We start from the raw sequence: 20136 nt of genomic DNA on the forward strand, positions 1-20136 counted from the left end.
GGGCTGCAGGCTGGGTTGGAGGAGTGGAGGGCAGGACTGGGGGCTCTGGAGGGAAGTGGGCGGCCCAGCCCAGCTGGCTCTGAGGTTCAGGAAATGGGGGTCTCAGAAGCTTCCTCTTGGCTAGACATGCTCCCGGTAGGACTGGGCAGCTGGGGGGTCAGAGGCCTGGCCCCAGCTGCCCCTTCCTTTCTGGCCGGTCACCAGCTGGGTGGCCTGTGTGGCTGCAGGCCTCAGACCTGGTAGCTGGGTGTCCCTCCAGACCTGCAGGTGGCCGGCATTCAGTACCGGAAGGTCTTTGGGCCACTCCAGCTGGAGGCATGTCACCCATGGGCTCTGTGAGCCTGTCAGCACCACCAGCACCCCCGGCCCTGCCCCAGGAGCTGCTGTCAGATGGGGGTGGTGGGAGCGACCAGCAAGGTGCCCTCCCCCAGCCCAGCTTGAGTTCCCTCGGGTGACAGTACCTGCCCCGACAGAGACAGAGGGGCCGCCAGTGGGTGCTGGGCTAGGAGGGCCGGGCAGAGGACCCTTGGGGCCTTCTGGGACAGAGCCGTAGAGGATCAGGACCCCTGCCCAGCCTTCCTGCCACACCTGCCACACCTGCCCTGAGAGAGTCCCGGGTGCAGAAGGCTGAGGAAGGGGGTCCGGCCCCCAGGGAGCCAGGTGGGGGTCTCGGAGGAGCTGTGGAGGACCTGACCATGACAGGGGCCTATGTCGATGGGGTGACTGAAGCTGGGGGCTAATTTGCCTGATCTCAGTACCTCTGGTGTTCAGCCCGGGAGGGTTTCCGGGTGCAGTGAAACCAGCACCACAGCTCATGGCCGTATGTCTGTGCCTGTCTCTGAGGCCTCTCTGGGCCCCCGCCCCTGGCCCACACATGATGGGCGGTCGTCCGTCAGCAAGGCCAGCCCCTCTGGCCATCCATCACCAGCCGTGGCCACAGGAGGAACGGCCTGTTTGTTTTGCCAGCTCTGTGTCACTCCCTGGGGCGTGAGCCGGAGGAAATGGCCATTTCTGCCTGGGCGGGCGGTGGACAGCAGGGGTGTGCAGGCCACCAAGGGCAGGGCCAGGCTGGCAAGGCCCTTCATCAATGTCCTGCTCTGCCTCAGTCTCCCTCTGGCACCAGGGCAAGTGACATTGGGATTTTCTGACTTTTCCCACAGCAGCTGTCTCCAGCCAGGTCACTCACCCCTGCCCTTACCACTGGGTGGGGTGGGCTCAGGTGTCAGCTGCCACCAGGTGGGGGGTCTCTTTGTCAGAAACCCAAGATGCTTGATGCTGGGTGTCCACACTGGCTGCAGGGAGCTGCTTTGGGGTAGGGTTCAGGCTGTACACCAACTAGTGGGGTGGGGGTGAGGCTGCCAGTAGGTCTGGAGGGCCTGGGCACCTATTTGGAGATGTCTGGTCTCAAGATCAGAGCCTGGGGCACTTGGGGCCATCTTGAGAGAGATAGAACATGTAGAATAGAGAAGGTGACATGACATACCAAGAGGGTGGGGTCCAGACCCCAGGGCAGCATCCCCAGCACCTACAGAATGGACTTTGCTGTCTGGTTAAGGGTATCCCCACAGACAACAAACTAGCGGAGTGCTTGGCGCAACAACCCCTGAGGCTCTTGAGCTAGGATGCGTCTTTCACCAGCGCAGCCTCAGACCTCTGTCCTCATCTCCAATCTATAACACAGTCACTCCTCACAGTCCCAGCCCTGGGCTCCCGCTGGCCCTGTGGAAAAGGGAAGCAGGCTCTAAACGCCACAGCCCTAGGGCCACACGTCGTGGACCCGTTCCCAGGGCAGATGCTTTGCAGACAACAGTCTTGGGCTGGGTCCGAAGGGCCTTGTCCCAGGAAGCAAAGCCAGAGGCCCACAGGAAAATGCCCTTCAGGTTCTGTGCCCGCACCCCTCCTCCCAAGCAGCCCTGATCATCCAGGCTCTTCATCTGGGAGCGGCAGTTTCCTTCCAGAACATCCTCCCTGAGACCAGGCTCAGCCCTCTGCTCCAGCAACCCTGCAGTTTTCTCCCACCTCTGTCCCCTGAAGCAAGACCCCAACGGGCCTTAGAGGATGTTGAAGAATTTGCAGGACTCCTTGGAGGTGAGCATGAACTAAAGGCACCCCGTCCTGAGCTATGGGGTGGGGTGCTCAGGAGCAGCCACATGCGGGTGCAGGGGCCCAGCCCTCCTCCCCTACCCCTGTAGCCTGACCCTGAGGTCAGCTGGTCCAGTCATAGGGGCTAGCTTAGCCCCACTCCTGTGCCGCCTCCTGCCTCACCCACCCCTGCTCTAGACATGTGGGACACGTCCGATGCCCAGCCTGTACAGGGACAGTGACTAGACCAGCAAATGCCCGCCCCCAAGTTCGAGGGACAGGTGGGGCAGCAAAGCAGAGCGCAGAGCCCAGCAGGCACAAGGGGAGCCATCCTGAGCCGGTGTGGTTGCCCGTGGGGCCAGAACCACAGCTCAGAGCCAAGAAGGAGGGGACACGTGGCCAGGATCTGGCAGGCGGGCACTGTTGCTGTGGATCAGAGAGGAGCTGGGCCCACCAGGGGAGCTCCCTCGCCATGCTGGCTTTGCTGGGGCTGCCTCGGTTTCTCCAGCAGACACCACAGAGGCTCACATTGGCCCCAGGGCCCAGCTGTTCCCAGCGAGGCCTGAGACAGCCCGGCGCCCGCCTACACCCCACCCAGCATGGGGCTGCCGGTGCATTGGGTTCTGGCAAACACCCTGGTGGGAGGGGCTGGGTTGGCTTTGGGGCACCAGTGAAAACTCACATCCGTCTGTCTGTCCACAGACAGCTGGTGCCCAGGACCCACTTAGCAGGACAAGACTTCCACGAAGCCCACACCTCCCCCCTATGCCCATGGCATGGAGGCCAGTCTCACCCATCACCTGGCCTCAGTTTCCCCTCCTCTCAGAGTCCCTCCGTGTGCAAATGGTTGACACCCCCCCACCCCTCCCCTCTGTCCTCTGGGGCCCAGGCTGGCCAAGAGCTCCTCCTTCCTCCTCCCTGCCCCCCTCCAACCTGAAGCTTAGCGTGTGGCAGGAGACCAGAATGGGGGCTTCAGCAGAGGCAAAATTGACCCAGCCCTGCCCTTCCCAGGTAGACAGCAGGAAGGGCCAGGCAGCTCCACTCTCTCTGCCACGTGGACAGAAGGGGTCCGACTGGGGCTGTGGTATAAGAATCAGCTCTGAGCAAGTCTGGGCCCAGGTCCCCTCCGGGACTGACTTGGGGAGTGGGCCCGCGGGCAGGGGCTCGGCCGGGCCTCAGGGCTGCCACCCGCCCCCTCCCCGCAGCTGTCTCTAGCTCCGCAGGCTCCCGCCTCCCCCGCCTGCCCCAGGACTCCTATTTCACTGAGGAGATTAAGACCACCTGGCGAGAGCCCCCCTCCGGCCCCTCCCCTGCCCAGCCCTCCCTCCCAGCCCATCGGCCCCTTGAGGTGCCCTCCTGCCCCCCAACCCCACATTCCCACGCGGCCTCGGCTGCCCCGCCTCCATGCCTGGGGTCACCCTGGGCATCCACACTCGGAGCCCCGAGCCCTCCGGTGCTCACCCACTGTATGCCTCCAGCCCTGCTTGGTGGCAGCAGCCCCACGGTTGTCCCCACAGCAGTCCCTGTAGGTGTTGTCTGCCGGGGATGGGGTCCTTTCTGCTCAGCCTCCTGCTGTCCCTGGGGGTCTTGGGAGGGAACATCCCTGTGCTTCGAGGGTGGCAGCCTCTGAGTCTGGGCCCCCGGGGGCTCAGCCGCGGGCCTGTCCAGCCTGCCGTGGGCGGCGGGGCCTGACGCTGGCTCAGACAGACGGAGGAATCTGAGCTCCTAAAACCGCAACTCTGAGTTCGCCTGTTTGTTTGCTTTTGAGAAATTCCAACCTGGTTGAACAGAGCAAGCGTGGAGGGAAAGGACTTGTCTGGCTGGGGTGGGGCGGGGCTGTGCTCAGGACGCGGGAAACCGAGGCCTAGTTTGGGCACCTGGGCCTGGCAGGGAGTCCAGGCAGTGCGGGCCTAACTGGGCTTCCCCAGGGCACAGCTAGGAGCCCCCCTCTTGGCCACCCTGGCCAGGTCCTGAGACATCCCCCAGTGCTGGGGCACCAGCTGGGCTGGGGGACAGCCCAAGGAAGCTGGGGCAGCAGCAGTGGCAGCGGTGACATCAGCTAAAGAGCCACTTTGGGAGCTGATGTGAGCTTACATGATCCACGCAGTGGGGCCTCCAGAACTGTCCCCATTTCTCAGACAAAAACACTGAGGCTTGGCGAGGACACGGCACTGCAGGCCAAATTTCAGGCTGGCCCAGCTTATGATGCCTGGGCCACACCATGTGCCCTGGTTCTGCCTGCTCCGAAGGGCCCTTTTCCTCCAAAACACTCTCCCAACCTTCTTCCAAGCAGCTCCTCCCCTGGGAATACAGAGATCCAGGCAGACTCCTTGGGAGGGACATGGCTGCCTCCCTGGGTCCCCCCAGGTCTTGGTCCCCTATCTGCCCACAGGGTGCTGGAGATTAGCCCATCAGGCCATGCTGCCTTCACACTGACTGCTGGGACAGCAGTGACCCTGACACCTGGCTGGCATACCCTAGGCTGGACAGTCCACCTGCCCCCTGCCTTCAGCCCCAGGCAGCAGGCAGAGGGCGGGGAGGCAGGCCTGCGCAGAGCAGTGGACCCAGCGGCTCAGGATGCCCAGCCTCAGAAACGGGCATGGGGTGGGATGATGGGTGATCCAGCGGCCCTGGCAGCTGGATGGAGAGGGGCTCAGGCACAGAGACCACCTTCCTGTGACTGGGACTGGACTCCCAGCTCAGCCTCTCCAAAAACACCCCTTGGCTGTCACAGTGAAAATGTGGTCAAGCAGAATTTAATAGCTAATTGAATCAAGTATTTAATTCAAAGTCCAAGCCTGATATATTCCATTATTCTAACTGTGAGTAGTTTAGTTTAGAAAGGAGACACAGTATTGTCAGGGGCAGTGGAAAGCTTACCTGGTCATGTACACTATCCCTAGCTTGGTGATCATTCCTTTTTTTTTTTTTTTTTTTTTGTCTTTTTGCCTTTTTTAGGGCTGCATGCATGGCATATGGAGGTTCCCAGGCTAGGGGTCTAACAGGAGCTGTAGCCGCCAGCCTACACCACAGCCATAGCCATGTGGGATCCGAGCCGTGTCTGCGACCTACACCACAGCTCACGGCAACGCCGGATCCTTAACCCACTGAGCAAGGGCAGGGATTGAACCCACAACCTCATGGTTCCTAGTCAGATTCGTTAACCACTGAGACATGATGGGAACTCCTGGTGGTCATTTTTCATTGCCTCCAGCCTTGCCCCATTTCTTACTTTTCAGAGCTTCCCTGCTTTTCTCGTCCCTCGGCCTGACTCTGGACAAGGGGTGGAGATGGAAAGGGACCCCAGGTGATTGTACCCAGAAGGGTCCTATTGAGTGAGGCTATTACAGGAGTCCGTGGCATCATCCCAGCCAGCGCCTCCCTGCCCCCCCCCCATCATCTGAGCATGTCGCTTTCAGGAAATGATCCATAAGAACAAACTTAAACAACTGGGTCACTAAGGTGAGTGTTGCTCACCCTGAGGACCTGTTCCAGGGGCCATGGTGAGGGATGCACCTGCACACACATGCGCGTCTGTGTCATGTTCTGCATGTGCCCATGTGTGCACTGGGTCCAGGCTGGTGTCCATGCATGCCTGTACTGTGTGCTGCGAGAGTATGCACGCTCGTGTGCAAGTGTGCTCGTGCATGTGGGTGCCATGTCGCTCGCAAATGGATGTGTACCCAGCCAGGATCCCCTGCTGCCAGAATAATATGAGGAGAGGGTCCACGGGTATCCTTCTTCTGGCCTCGCCTTCAGCCAACACACCCTGGGGCGTTTTCCCTGGAAAGTGCGGTTCCCCAGCCCTGGCCACAGAGGGGAAGCTGCAGGCAGCCTGAATTCAGCTCACCTGCTCTGAGCCCCACCTCTGCCTGACAGGACATGGGGTGTGGGGGCTAGTGTGGCCAGTAGATGGACAGACAGATGGACAGCCAACTCCCCATGTGGCTGGGTCCTCCCACCAAGTGGGCAGCTAAGTCAACAGGCCCAGAAATTGGAGCAGGGTTGGGGGCTGGCTGTGCAAGGGGCCGGCTGTTTGTTTGTTCTGGAGTTGTGGGAACTTCCAGCCTGCAGGGGGCCCTGGTGCCCTGTGGGGGGTGGGGGGGGCAGGGTGCCATCGCCCAGGCCAGCTGACAGCCCCATCCGGTCTGGCCACCCCTCTCGCCATCTCCCCCCATCTGTCCTCCTGGGCACTGGGCCCAGAAGACAGCACCCTCAGTGAGGGGGTGCAGCTAGGCTCCGGGGCAGACAGGAGGCTGCACCCAGCTGTGCACGGCTGTGCAGAACCTGGCCCACCCCTCCCAGCTCTGAGGAGTTGCTGTCACAGTGCATTGTGTCTCTCTTTTCCCATTCCTGTCACCCCTCCAGTGTCCACTCCTCGTTCTACAATCATCGGTCCCACAGGGTCCAGACCTTTGGATCAGGAGGCAGGTGGCGCTGAGGACCAGAAAGAGTCCCCTTGGTGGTGGCTCAGCTCATCCTGAACCAGTGTCATTTCCAAGCCACCAAAGCACACACACCAGGCTGGTTTTGGTCCCCAGGTCCCCAACCTTTGCCAAGAACTCCCCAGGGTCTGCCTGGTCCCCTCATGTAAACCCCACTGTGCTGTGCACTGGAACTCAGTGCAGGGCATGGCCCCCCCCCACCAGAGTTCAGGGTAAGGGCCCATCACCCAGGAGGAGTCCTGGGAAACTGCAGGGACCTGTGCTTCAGTTGGGGGCACCTGGAAGGAAGGGCCAGGGAGCAGTTAGGGGCCCACAGAGCCACTTCTCCCAGGTGCGAGGAGGCCCGAGGCTGGGAAGAGGGTTCTGTTTCTTCCAACCCGCAGGCAGGTGGTGTCACAAGAGACCAGTCCAGTGGATCAGGGGCAGGGAAACTCCCGCACAAAGGCCCCCAGTCTCAGCCCAGCCTCGCCCACTGGAGGGTCTGCAAACCCCCAACCCCCACAGCAGAGCCATGACCTGGGCACACAAGATCCACCGGTGCAGACTGTGCCCTGCCCCGCCCCCGCCGCGCAGAGCCAGTGGGTCCTCTTCAGCTTGGTGGTGACCACAGGGGACCAGGGGAGCGAGCCGCAACACAATGGCCTCCCCCCGCCCACCTCCAGGACAGGGGTCGCCGCTCCACGAATGCACGCCCTGCATTCGCCATCGTGTTGCCTTTGTTGGATGGAGGAAGATGAGGCACGCCCAGGGGCCAAGGCCCTGCGTGAGCCCCCTCTCCCCTGTGGTGGGCGGGGAGCAGAGAAGAAGGATGGAGCTGAAGAGAGAGGATGGAGCCTCCCTGTGCGCCTGCCTCTCCCGGCTCCAGAGAAGGTCGCTCCCTTGCACCTCCTGCCAAGGCTTGGACCCCAGAGGCTAAGCGGCCGCAGGAAGGCAGGGCGCTGGCGGCTCCCAGTGCGGGGCCTTCCTGTGAGACCGCTGAGGCCCATCTAGGCAAGCGCTGGAGGCAGTTCCCAGCTAATCAATCCTGAAACGAATTAACCGAGTCAAGGAAAGCCCAGCCCCTCTCTTTCTAAACGCAGGGTGAGGCAGCCCTGTTCTGCCCGCTCCATGCTCCGCTTCCTGGGGGATGGGTTCCTCAGTGCGCAGTGAGCTCACACCCTGCACACTCCCTGCTCTGCTCCATCTATGTGTGCATGTGCTCCAGCTGGCGGGAGACCCACGATGGGAGAGCAGGTGGTGACCACCTTGTCTCTAGGAGCACTCGAGTACAACCATTGGTGGGCTTTGCACCCACCAGAGATGCGCAAGGGCGCGCAGGTCTTTCCAGGAATGGAAATCAGGAGGCCTGGCTGGAATTCTGAGCTCTGGGCGTGGCGCCGTGGATGCACCTTTACAGTGGCGGGATAGTGAGGAGTGGGGTCCCACCAAAAGCTGTGAGGGCTCGGGTCTTGACGACTCCCCTAGGGAGCCACGTGCACTCTGGGGAGGCGGAGCTGGGTGGCTGCGGCCAGCCAAGAAGACTCCAGGGGCCGCCTCCTGCATGCGGGAGAAAACAGCCAAAACAGGGCTTGCTTCAGGCAAAACTCCCAAGATGCTGGGACAGGGGATGAGTGAGCCTTCGATCTCAAGGCACCAGGGGCAGTGCCAGGGTGCAGCCCAGAGCCCACGTGGGACCCTGCACAGGGCCCAGAGGGAGAAGCACAGACTACAACCCTATCCGTGCCCCAGAGGGGCGGCTGCCTCAGCTCCATCCCGCCTCTGCTGCCTCTTGCCCTCAGCTAGACTGCTGGTCCCCATCCTGAAACTTGAGGCTGCTGGTCAAAGCAGAGTGAGGGTTTTAGGGACTGTAAAGTGGTCCCGCCATAGTTCGCACCTTGCTGCCCTCTGGTGCGGTGAAACGTGGGTCTTGTCTTCAGTCTGCATCTGGGGTAGAGGGATGGCCTGCGCAGCCCAGGCCCTGAGCTCAAGCAGAGCCTTAAGGAGGCAGACCCCCGCCCCCAGCAGCACGAGACCCTGGCGGCACCCAGCACTCCTGGCCCGTGCAGACAGCCGCCCAGCCAGGCCTCCTACCTCACGCTCTCAGAGGCATGGCCGGCAGGGGGAGTGAAGCGGAAAGGAACCGCGACCGATCCAGGTGAGAAAGGAAGACTTCCCGCAGATGATGGTGGCGATTGCGTGGGGTGCTAGTGGCGGATGTGCGGGGCGCAGGGCCACTGGGCGCGGGCTCCCTCTGGGCGGTAGGCACCAAGGGTGGGGTTACAGTGGTGTCGAAGAAAGCTGTGGGGCGGCCCCCAAAAAGGACAGAAGGAGGCGTGGAAGGCAGCAATGCTGTGGAGGACTGGGGGCTCAGGCCTCCACTTCTGGCCCTTTGGGCCCCTCTGGCACTCCCTGGGCTTTGACAGTGGGTTCAGTCAGGTTCTGCAACCACTTGGGTGAGTATCAGCTGTGGGTGGAGCAGGGGCGCCCCTCCAGCTGAGCAGCCTAGCGGAGGATCCTGACCTCTTCCAGCATGCTCTCGATCAGATCAGAGTTTGTCCATGCCACAGTCCTTTCTGCTCCCACACTTTTTCTCACCTAGCCTGGTCTCCTGGTCCCAGCCTAGGTGTGAAGGGGTTAATGAGGGGCTGGGAGGACCCCCTCCCCTCCACCACCTGACTCACAGGGCCAGGGACCTCAGGAGGCTTACCTGGAGTGTCCAGCAGCCCCAGGGTTTTTCACTTTCACTTCTCCCTTCTCTGTACTGACGTCTCCCTCGGACTCCACATCTGGGCTCCGCCTTCAGGCCGCTGCTCAGGTGTACAACGGAGGTTCCCAGGACACAACCCACACACCCGCCTGCCGGGACAGCACACAACCCAGATATCACACAACCACACGCACCCAACACAGAACACACCGCCTGCAGGGTGGATGCAGACTCCGGGTGATCACCCTGCGCACCTCTCTGGGTGCAGACTGTCAGCACCGGGCTCACGTCCTGTGGCCACCAGGACCTCCCCTCACCAGCCAGCTGGGCTCTTCCCCTCCACCAGAAGCAGTCACCTAGGGTCTTGGAGGCAGGGGGCTGGCCCCTGCTCATGGAGAGGGGACGGGGACCTCAAGCCTGGCTGGTTCCAGCAGCACACCCATCCCTGGACCTGCCCCTGGGCCCCACAGATCACTGTCACTGCCACAGTGCCTTACTCAGGTCCACAAAGTTGTAGCCACAGCCTGGGGGGTGGGGCAGGGCTCTCTGTACCTGAGGTCACATGAGCCCACCCCAGTCACATAGAACGACCCAAATGCTCACCCTACTGGACTCTAGCCTTGTACTCTTTCCTGGACCTCAGACCCGGGAGCCAGGCACTTTCCGCTGGAGCCCACTGCCAGGTCCTCAGTTCCCTCTAACCTGGGGTCTGAGGCCCTGGGACTGTAAAAACCCTGATCGAGGCTGCTGCCTCCCACCCCCACCCAGGCAAGCCCAGGCCAAGGCCTACAATGGAGGCCTTGGAAATGGAGGCCTGACTGCCAGAGCCTCAGCACAGGGCCAAAGAGAATCCTGGGATCGGGAGGCTTGGCACCCTGCTGGGGAGACTCTGGATGGGAAGGCTATGGATGCCCTGCACTGGGCACTGGAGGCCCCAGGGGCAGTAGCGGCAGGAGGCGTAGGCCAAGTCAAGATTTAGCCTGGGTCCGGACACTGGAGGCCTTGCTTTGCCGGGCCTAATTGGGCAGCAGGGCCTTACCAGGCCGACAGGCTGGCTGCATGGTGGGTAGCAAGTGAGGGACAGCACAGACCGACCAGGACCGACCAGCGGCCTGAGTTCCTCCGACGTGTCCTGGGCTCCCTCTCCCTCGGCCAGTCCAGGCCCCGCCCCCGGCCCTCCCTGCTCCCGGCCTGTGCTGGGGAGGTCGGAGGAGCGGGCACTGCCCACCCTCCGGATGTATAAGCGTCCTGGCCAGAGGCGGGCGGTGCGCGCGGTGCGCGTGACGCTCGGGCTCCGGTCTGCGCGGCCTGGGCGGCGCCCCTCTGCTCAGGGTCCCGGGCCACGAAAGTGAGCTGAGGAGAGAAGGGGGCTAGGGACGTCTGCTGGGCTAGGTCCTATCCCTGGGCGCCGAGGAAAGGACGACGCTGTGGCCCTGGGGCTGTCTGCCTGTGGCCAGTACCAGAGCCCGGACTGCCCCCTCCTCACCCAGGTGCAGGGGCAGCCAGGGAGGAGGAGGCGGGAGGAGCTGAGGGCAGGGACAGGGCCGGGCCCAGGCTGCCCATGGTGCTTTGTCGGTGCCCCACTGCTGCGGGTCGGGGCTGGGTGCTCTCAGCGTCACTGCCTCCCCTCCGGGGCTGTACAAGTTTCGCTGTACAGAGGGAACTCGGACTCAGCGGAGCAGTGGGATGTTCAAGGGGTGCTGGTCATGGAGGCCCCTGGGAACAGATGCGGGGGAACCGGAGCTTGAAAAACAGGAGGGCCCACACTCCCAGGGCTTTCCACCCATCGGGGCCCCTCGGCTGCCACTGGCCCAGAGTGGGGGGCCGTGACGCCATAATCCCCTGGGCCCGGGGCTGGCGGCTGTGAGTGGCACCGCAGGCTCCCGCCCCCGGGGCCCGTGGGCTGGGCCGGCCTCGGTGGGGCTGGGTGCATGCAGTCAGAGGCGGCGCCGGCCCGGCCGCCGGGCGCCTATGGACGCGCGGATCCCGCTGTCTCCCCGGGCCAGTGCGTTCAGCATCGCCTCTCTGGTTGCAGCAGAGGCCACAGAGCGCACGGCTCGCCTGGGACCCGAGTCCTCCGACCTGGTGAAGCTTCGCCAGCTGCTGGGATTCCCGGCCGGGATGCACTTCAGCACCGTCACCAGGGACATGGAAGGTGAGCCTCTCTGCTGCGTCTACGCGGACCTGTCTGCCTGCCAGAAGCTCCCCAGCCCCTGCTGCGGTGGGACCCAAGCAAAGAGGGTGGGCAGGGTCCGAGCAAAGAGTAGGTGGAGGGAGCTCTGGCAGGGCGAATTCCAGGCTTCCAACTTGGACTCGAGTTGGCAGATGGGAAGGGTGGGGATCCTGCCCAAAGCTGTGCCCCCTCCAGCCTGGGGACCCAGTGCAGAGATCCGCACTCAGCTAGACACAGGCCCAGAAGAGGGTGAGTGGAGGCTGGGAGGACAGGAGAGGCGGACCACAGAGAGACAGTGGAGGTGGCCAAGAGTTCGCAGAGATGGGAGGAAAGGAGAGAAGAGGGAGTCAGGAAACATGGAAAAGGAGCGAGAGGAAACAGTGGGGGCCGAGGGAGGAAAAAGAGATTGAGAAAAGGGGAGAAAACAGAGAATTCAAAAGGAGAAAGATGAAAAGGAAATAATGAGGAGAAGAACGAAGAAGAAAGTGGAGGAAAATTTAAGAAAGTCAAGTCCGAAAAACAAAGTTAGAGAAACACTCCAGCTTTCATAAAAAAAAAAAAAAAAAAAAAAAAAAGTTAAAAACCACGAGTTACAGAGAGGGGCGTAGAAAGGAGGGGAAAGGCAGACCGAAAAGAGACAAAGCCATGAGGGGCTAACAGGAGAAAGAGGAAGAGGCACAAAATAAAACAGAAATAAAGAGATAGTGGGAAGAGGAAAGAGGATGCGGAGGGGAGGGTTGAACGAGGAAGACAAAGGTAAGGAAATAAATGGGTAAGAGCCTGGAGACAGAAATGCAACGCGGGAGGGCGGCAGAGCGAGGGGCGGCGGCGGGCGCTCGGGGAGCCGGTCCGGGCGGTCCGGGGGCCGGGCGGGGGCGGGGGCGGGGAGGGGGCCCGGGAGGCCATTGTCTCGGCAGGGGCGGGGGCGCGGGGCGGGGCGGGGCGGGGCGGCTCCGCGGGCGGCGGTGTGGGGCGGCGCGGCCCGGGGCGCAGCGCACGCCCGCCACTCGGCCCGGGGCGCGGGGCAGCGCTCACCTCGGCGGGGCGGCGCGGCCCGCGGGTCATGATCTCCGCCGTGTCCAGCCCGTGGCTCACGCAGCTCTCGCACTTCTGCGACGTTGCAGCCTTCACGGCCAGCAGCCTGAGCAGCCTGGGGGCGGCGGGGGGCTTCCCGGGCGCTGCGTCGCCGGGCGCGGACCCATACGGCCCGCGCGAGCCCCCGCCGCCGCGCTACGAGCCGTGCGCCGCCGCTGCCCCCGGTGCCCCGGGCCCGCCGCCGCACGCCTACCCGTTCGCGCCGGCCGCTGGGGCCGCCACCAGTGCCGCCGCTGAGCCCGAGGGCCCTGGGGCTAGCTGCGCGGCCGCCGCCAAGGCGCCGGTGAAGAAGAACGCGAAGGTGGCCAGCGTGAGCGTGCAGCTGGAGATGAAGGCGCTGTGGGACGAGTTCAATCAGCTGGGCACCGAGATGATCGTCACCAAGGCCGGCAGGTCAGGGCGCCCCTCCCCAGCCGCGCGCCTCGGTCCGATCCACGCGAGCGGGGCCGGCAAGCGGGTGGGGGCGCGGCCGGCTCTTTCGCTGCGCAGTCCCGGCTCCTGCGACAGCCGCCCGGTGCGCGGGCCGAGGGGAGGGCGCGGGGCTGGGAGGCTGGTGGAGGAGCCTGGCCGCCGGGTGGACCCCCAGCGGGAAGTAGGGGCCAGCTCTGCCCACCTCCAGGGGACTCGCCAACCAGCCGCTCCCAGGGGACTCCAACTTTTCAGAGGAAGCTCTGGTCTTTGGTTGCCTCGTTCAGCCCAGGCGGGATAGGTAGAGGCGCAGCCTGTCAAGGGTTTGGAACATTGTAGGAGAGAGTTAAGACCCTCAAAAAACGGGTTGCATTTGTCAGAGGTTGTTACCCAGTCTTCTCAGGCCTGCATCTCCCGGGATTGTGGGGCCTGGCTCTGCTGCTGAGGCCGCCGCCTTCAGTTGGCCTGTGTTTGTTTTAAGGGCCCAGAGAGAAGGGGAACAAGTTTTGTGATGCAACCGACTTGACCAGCAGACAAAGGCGGGTGCCGGTCTGTGTCTAATGTACACAGGAGACAGCAGCTCTGAGTCCACATGCCACGGGGAGCTCAGGGCCTGTTTGCAGAACCTTTTCCTGGTTTCTCTTTCCCTGATGCGACGCCCTCCCTGAGGAGCCCGGCACGATGCCCTGCTCCAGATCGGGGGTCTTCTCCATGCTTTCTTGCTGCCCCCAGGCACACGGCCATCCCAGGCCTGTGCCCCAGCCCCCAGCCCAGGCCATTCCAGCCAGGGCCTCGGCGCTGCCCAGCTTGCACCAGAAGCCAGCATTCTGCAGCACTCTCTGGCCTGTAGAGGCAGGGACACGGGTGGCAGGCCTGGCTGGGAGTGCTGGCTCTGCCTATTGCCCGCAAGGAGTTGCCTGTGAGGACGGACAAGTGGGGGCCAAGCCTCATGCTGTCCTCCAGGGCCCAGCGGCACCCTCAGGACAGGGCAGGCCCATGTCCAGCAGCCCATGCAGGAGCCACAGAATGTCCTTTCCAGAGCCCGTACCAGTCACCGAGTTGGGGTCCAAGGGAGGGGAGAGTTAGGGGACCACAAGGGCACAAGCCAGGTCTTCCGAGTAGCTACATCTTGGAGCTTGCCCGTCCGTGTCCCCGACGCAGTGGGGAGACCTGGCACTGGGCTGGAGGCAAGGCCTCAGAGTCGCGGCTCCAAGGTTGGGCCTCCGCGAAGGGAATGGGGAGCTGCCGCAGACCCAGCTGAGAGGGCGACCGAGACGCCTCGGAATCACACAGACCGCTTTGCTTTCACTTTGTTGGAGCCGGGAGCCTAGGGCAGTTGCTTAGATTGCGCGGGGGAGTCTCTGCTGAGGGCCTGGGACCGCTCACTGGTGTTTCGGGCTGCGACTCGGCTGTTGCTAGGCTGGGTCTACACAAGCAAAGGTGGTGGAAAGAAGGCACAGGCTGAGGTTAGGGTGTGGAGGCTCGGCTCCAGCACTGAACTACCTACTTTTGCGTTTCAAAAAAGGGAGCGGGATCGGGAATGGGGAGGGGGGGCACTACCCTGCTGTTCCACTTGCCCTGGGCCGGTCGGATTAGTGAACAGCGGAGTGAGGGGAGATGAGTTTGAGGGGTTGAGGGGCCAGGCCACTGACACAGGAGCCGGCAGGGAGGCCGCCCGTCCGACTCCTGGGCTGGTCGAGGTGGACGGCCCTGCCCTCCCCAAGCTGAGGTGACCGAGGTCCCGCCGCCCCCAGGCGCATGTTCCCCACGTTCCAAGTGAAGCTTTTCGGCATGGACCCCATGGCCGACTACATGCTCCTCATGGACTTCGTGCCGGTGGATGACAAGCGGTACCGGTGAGCGCCCAGCAGGACCTGGGAGGGCTCCCTGGCCTGGGAGGACGTGTGGGTCCCTGCCTCAGGAGGTCGGTGAGGTGACCAGCGGCTCCGCCCCACTCCTATCAGACCCCAGACCCACACACCCACCCCCAGCAGTTCTGGGGTGTTCCCGTCAGGAGGTCGTGCAGGCTGGGCCCCATCAGCTGCAGGCCGGGGACAGCCCCCAGGCCCCAGGCCAGCCGCTCTTGCACACAGCGCCTGCCTTTTCCATGTCTCCCTCTGCCACGAGGTGAGAGTGGGCACCCCGTCCCTTCCCCCACCCCTGGAACACTGGGCCCCCGAGAGGCAGGAAAGGTGGGGTGGCCAGGAGAGATTATGCAGGGCGGGCCTCAGCCGCCTGGACAATTAACAGCAATTAATAAAGAGAACTTGCTCCGCCCTGCGCCCTAGGCCACTGGCGTGGCCGAATCTGGGCCCTGCTGCGCTGGCGACACAGGAGACCGGTGGGGAGGCCCAGAGCGTGACCCGCATGCCACGAAATGAAATGTGGCTCCAGAGCCCAGTCTCCTCCCTCTTGTCGCTTCCTGCCGGCTTGTGTGTGCCGGGAGTTTTCTGTTGTCTCATAATCCCCCCAAAATCTCCCAGCCCAATCTAGCTCCCAGTTCACCTATGGGAACCTCACAAGAGGTATTTTTGGGGTTCCCTCGGCAAGGCCTTCTTGGCTCACCCCAACACGTTGTGACCCTGCTCCGGGTGCCCCAGGTATGCCTTCCACAGCTCCTCCTGGCTGGTGGCGGGGAAGGCAGACCCTGCCACTCCGGGCCGCGTACACTACCACCCGGACTCGCCTGCCAAGGGGGCACAGTGGATGAAGCAAATCGTGTCCTTCGACAAACTCAAGCTGACCAACAACCTGCTAGACGACAATGGCCATGTGAGCGACACCCCACGCTGCCACCCTGTCTCCCTCAGACCCTCCGGAGTGCCTGCCGACCGGAGCCAGAGGCAGAGCTGGCGAGGAGGGGGGACTGGCTGAGGAGAATCACCTTTCATTCAGGGGCTCAGGGATCCTGGACCCAGGCTAAGGAGAGGCAGTCACACTGCTTCCCTCCCCCAGTACTGAGGATAGGGCGGGGGCGGCTGCCTTTGGAATCCAGGTGGTGGTGATGCTGGCACTGAGGGTCAGTCGCCCCCATGCTTTCGCCCCATGGCCTCGCCTCATTTTGGGCGTTTAGGGTTTTGCTGAGTTGTCTGCAAGTTCGCTGCCTGTCTGGATCTCGGCCGGTTTCCAGCTCCGATCTTGAAACCTTTCTTCCAGATTATTCTCAACTCCATGCACAGATACCAGCCACGCTTCCACGTGGTCTACGTGGATCCACGCAAAGACAGTGAAAAATACGCCGAGGAGAACTTCAAAACCTTTGTGTTTGAGGAGACCCGCTTCACCGCGGTCACTGCCTACCAGAACCACCGGGTGAGGCCCTGGGCACAGTCAACATTTCTGGGAAAGGGTGCAGTTTTCAGTCGCGGGGCACCTAGGGATGGAGGGTTCCTCTAAACCCAACCCGATGGAGCCCCACCCCCAAGGGCCTGAGGCATCCCCCTCCCATCCCCTGCAGGAGGGCCCAGCCTCCTATCAGGCTGACCTCTCAAGCGGCAACTGTCACTGCGGCCTGAAAGTTTGTTTTCCAAACCATTCCGGAAACTCCCCATCAGGGGCCTGATGCGCGGTTTACCCAGATTCCTAGGGCGTCCCTCCACTGCCCACCACGCCAGGTTGGGGGTGGAAGTGACTACATTCCTTTCTCAGTCGGGGGCGCAGGGTTTCTGCCCTAATCGCTTGGGACGGAAAAGACAGTTTCTTAGCGAGAAAGGGGGCTCCCCAGCACCCCTGCCACAGTAGAGAGGCTTCGGCCACCGAGGAGAGGGAGCACTTGTGGGCCAGCATTTCTGGTCTGCAGCCCTTCCTTGCTGGGAGAGGGTCTCCTAACGCTCCTCTCCTCCCTCCGAAGTCCGGTGGCCCCCCGCACAGGGCTGGAGCCGCTTGCTCAGTGCCCGCTTCCCCGCAGATCACGCAGCTCAAGATCGCCAGTAATCCTTTCGCCAAAGGCTTCCGAGATTGCGATCCAGAGGACTGGTGAGTGTCCTCAGAGGAGACGGCGAGCCGGCGAGCGCGCGGGTGCCTGGCCGGGCATCCCCTGACCGCCTCCCACCCGCAGGCCCCGGAACCATCGGCCCGGCGCGCTGCCGCTCATGAGCGCCTTTGCGCGCTCGCGGAACCCCGTGGCCTCCCCCACGCAGCCCAACGGCGCGGAGAAAGGTAGAGCCGGGGTCGTGGGATCTGGGCAGGCGGCCTCGCCCGGCCTCGCCTGCGCCGCAGGGGCGCTCGCGGCCTTCGCGCTGATTGCACAACGGTCGCGGCGGGCAAGCGCGCACTCGCCCGCCCGGCCCGACGGCTGCGCCCGCCCGCCCCGCCCGCCGGCCCCGCGGAGGGCGCGGGCTCGGGGCCCGGGCTGGGGCTGGGGCAGGGGCGCAGAGCCGGGGGCGGGCGCGCTCTCGCGGGACCCTCTGTGGCGCCGCCGGCTGTACTCACGCCTCGGCCTTCTCCGTAGACGCAGCCGAGGCTCGGCGAGAATTCGAGCGCGACGCGGGCGGCCCGGCTGTGCTCGGGGACCCGGCGCACCCGCCGCAGCTGCTGGCGCGGGTGCTGAGCCCCGCGCTGCCCGGGGCCGGCGGCGCCGGGGCCCTGGTCCCGCTGCCTGGCGCGCCCGGAGGCCGGCCCAGCCCCCCGCACCCGGAGCTGCGCCTGGAGGCGCCCGGCGCGTCGGAGCCGCTGCACCACCACCCGTACAAGTACCCGGCGTCCGCCTACGACCACTACCTCGGGCCAAGAGCCGGCCGGCGCCCTACCCGCTGCCAGCCCTGCGCGGCCACGGCTTCCACGCACATCCGCACGCGCACCCGCATCCGCACCATCACCCCGCTGTGAGCCCCGCCGCCGCCGCCGCCGCAGCGGCCGCGGCGGCCGCCAGCATGTACTCTTCAGCCGGGGGCGCGCCGCCGGGCTCCTACGACTACTGCCCCAGATAATGCGGGCGCTCGCCCAGGGGTCCGGTTCGCCCAGCCCGCGGTCACCATGGTCCCTCTTCCCCGGCCTCCAAGCCTTGGGGTCTCCACTCTGCAGCCCCAGAGCTGTCCAAGGGCCTGGTTCCCTGGCCCTGGGCCACCGCGGGTTCCTCCCCAGCCCCAAGGGCCCCGAGTCCGCAACGCCAGTGCCAAAGTGCGCGGTCCGCGCCGGAAGGAAGTGATATTTATTGTTCTCCGCGAGATCGCGTCGTCCCCGGCCCGGCTGGCAGTTGCAGTGTAGACGATCCGAGAACCGTCTGGAGGCGGTGTAGATACTTGTAGATATTTGTAGATAACTGTAGATACCGCGCCGGCGCCGACTTGATAAACGGTTTCGCCTCTTTTGGAAGCTGCCTGAGTGTGCGTTTCTTTGCGTCCAGTTACATCGCATGGGGTGTCTGGCGAGAGCGAATCCGGGTGGACTGGGGGACTCAAGGACACCCCAGCCCTGTTGCGGCAGGCCCGGGTCTTGGGCCAGTGGAGAGTTCACAATCCGAGCCCCTCCTCCCAGCCCCTTCCGGGAGCGCCACCCCCTCCCTCAACACCCCTCCCGCTATCCTCTAGCTCCTCTTGCTCCTGCTTCCACCTTGCGGTCCCACGTTGCGCTGCCAGGGTGCCTGCATCCCAGGTGTGCATGCTGCCTTATCACTTAAATTCCTCACCTGGAGGTTGTTCCTCTTCTAGGACATGGGCCCACACCCTGGCCTGTTTTCAGAACCTGTGCTTGTCCTGCGTGTTTTTCCATGGAAGCTGGGATAACAGTCTTGGTTCTGCAGAACACTGTGGGGGCTGGGAAGGGAGAAGCCCTGACTCTGATCAGGAAAGGCAAAAACAGGCAGTCCTGCTCCTGTAGCGTTTCCCTGGCTGGTCCTGGCTCAGGCCTGTGTTTTCCCCTGTTTATTGACTTTATCTGCAGTGAGTGTCCCTATGGTGTGACCTGGATGGGGCCACAATGACAGTGGTCATGAGTCATCTTGAGACCTGCCTGTGAAGCGTTTTTCCCAGGCCAGGTGGTGAGGGACCTCTCCCCACTAACTCAACACCAGGGATGGGGCCAAAGGAACTCTTTGATCCCTCCCTTCCTGAGTCCAGGCAGGAAGTGCTGACAGCCGGTCGATGGTCAACGTCAAGGCTGCCGACTTGGACACAAGATAGAAGGGAAATGCTAGTGGCTGAAGTTCTGTCCCCCTTCCGTGCCTGTCCCAGTGCGTTTGTGGTGATCACTGCCACATAGCAGTGGCAGCCTGGTGGTGCCACCTCTCCAAAGGCACAGCCAGGCATTTCCTGATGGCTGCCCTGGGTGGACTCTTTCTTCCCGCTGTGTTCACCCTGGAGGTGCGAAGTGACCAAGAGCTTAGCAACTGAATGGCAGGAACTAATCCCATGAGGCAAGTCTAGGAAGGAAGGGGGCGACCAAGGCTGCTGAGCGAGTGATGAGCTCTGGGCCCCCCAGAGCCTCAAAGGGCACCTGGCACCAGGGTGGGCAGACTCTTGTAGTATCTGCCTGAGTGGCCTGCAGGATCTGGACACAGCTTCAGGGATGCACTCCTAAGGGCAAGCTTCATGGACACCCGTCCACCCACCACTGCAGGTCTCTAGGTGAGCCAGCTGTGCCCATGGGCTCCACTCTTGGAGCCACAAAGGCACCCAGCATCCCTCGTCCTGGGAGGCCTGTGGGAGTGACAGGCAGTGGTTTGCCATGCTGAGCCAGTCTCCCTGGGGTGCTGGGCCTCCCCTCTCCCCTGCACATCTTTACCATCCAGACTGTGGAGCTAGGGGGCGGGGCGTGGAGAAAGACAGACCTGTGGCTGGAGGTGCCTCCATTCTGGTTTTGTTCAAAGCTAAAGTGAGGAGACAAACCCCTTGACGCAGTATGGTGCCCAGTATGTGGAGATCAGGGTGCATACCCCGCTCGGCCTCTCCTGAGGTCATCACCACTTGATGGAGAGTAGGCTGCTGTCCATCTCGGGGCGGCGCTAACGAACTGGAAGCAATAAAGCTAAAGGTCGGGCTCCTGGCAGCCACACTCAAGCACCCGGCGGCCTTTGGGCTGGACCCTGCAGATACTTGCCGGCCGCCAGAGCACAGATGTGGTTTTCTCCCCTCCCCCCATGATGACTTTGCCTGGCTGAGAACCTGTCATGCGTGGGTCCTGAGCCGGCTGCCTGGCTGGCCACACTGTGCTGGCCAGGCCTCTGTGTTGCTGATCAGAGTCGTCTCCAGAGAAGATTGTTGTGCTGCCCGTCACCTCCTCAGACTGCTGTCACCCTGGGAAGGTCTGGC

The 20136-nt window shown here is 63.3% G+C and overlaps 1 protein-coding gene across 1 annotated transcript; it reads left to right on the forward strand.

Annotated features, from left to right (window-relative positions):
* On the forward strand, positions 10468 to 18202 carry TBX1 (T-box 1). The gene is given in 9 exon segments (XM_021072469.1): positions 10468 to 11368; positions 12511 to 12874; positions 14644 to 14745; positions 15490 to 15661; positions 16046 to 16201; positions 16797 to 16864; positions 16947 to 17047; positions 17340 to 17612; positions 17615 to 18202. Coding segments are annotated over 9 exon segments (1623 nt in total). The 5' UTR covers positions 10468 to 11184; the 3' UTR covers positions 17818 to 18202.

This window comes from Sus scrofa, chromosome 14 (assembly GCF_000003025.6).
Source record: "Sus scrofa isolate TJ Tabasco breed Duroc chromosome 14, Sscrofa11.1, whole genome shotgun sequence".
In the NCBI taxonomy this organism is placed as follows: domain Eukaryota; kingdom Metazoa; phylum Chordata; class Mammalia; order Artiodactyla; family Suidae; genus Sus; species Sus scrofa.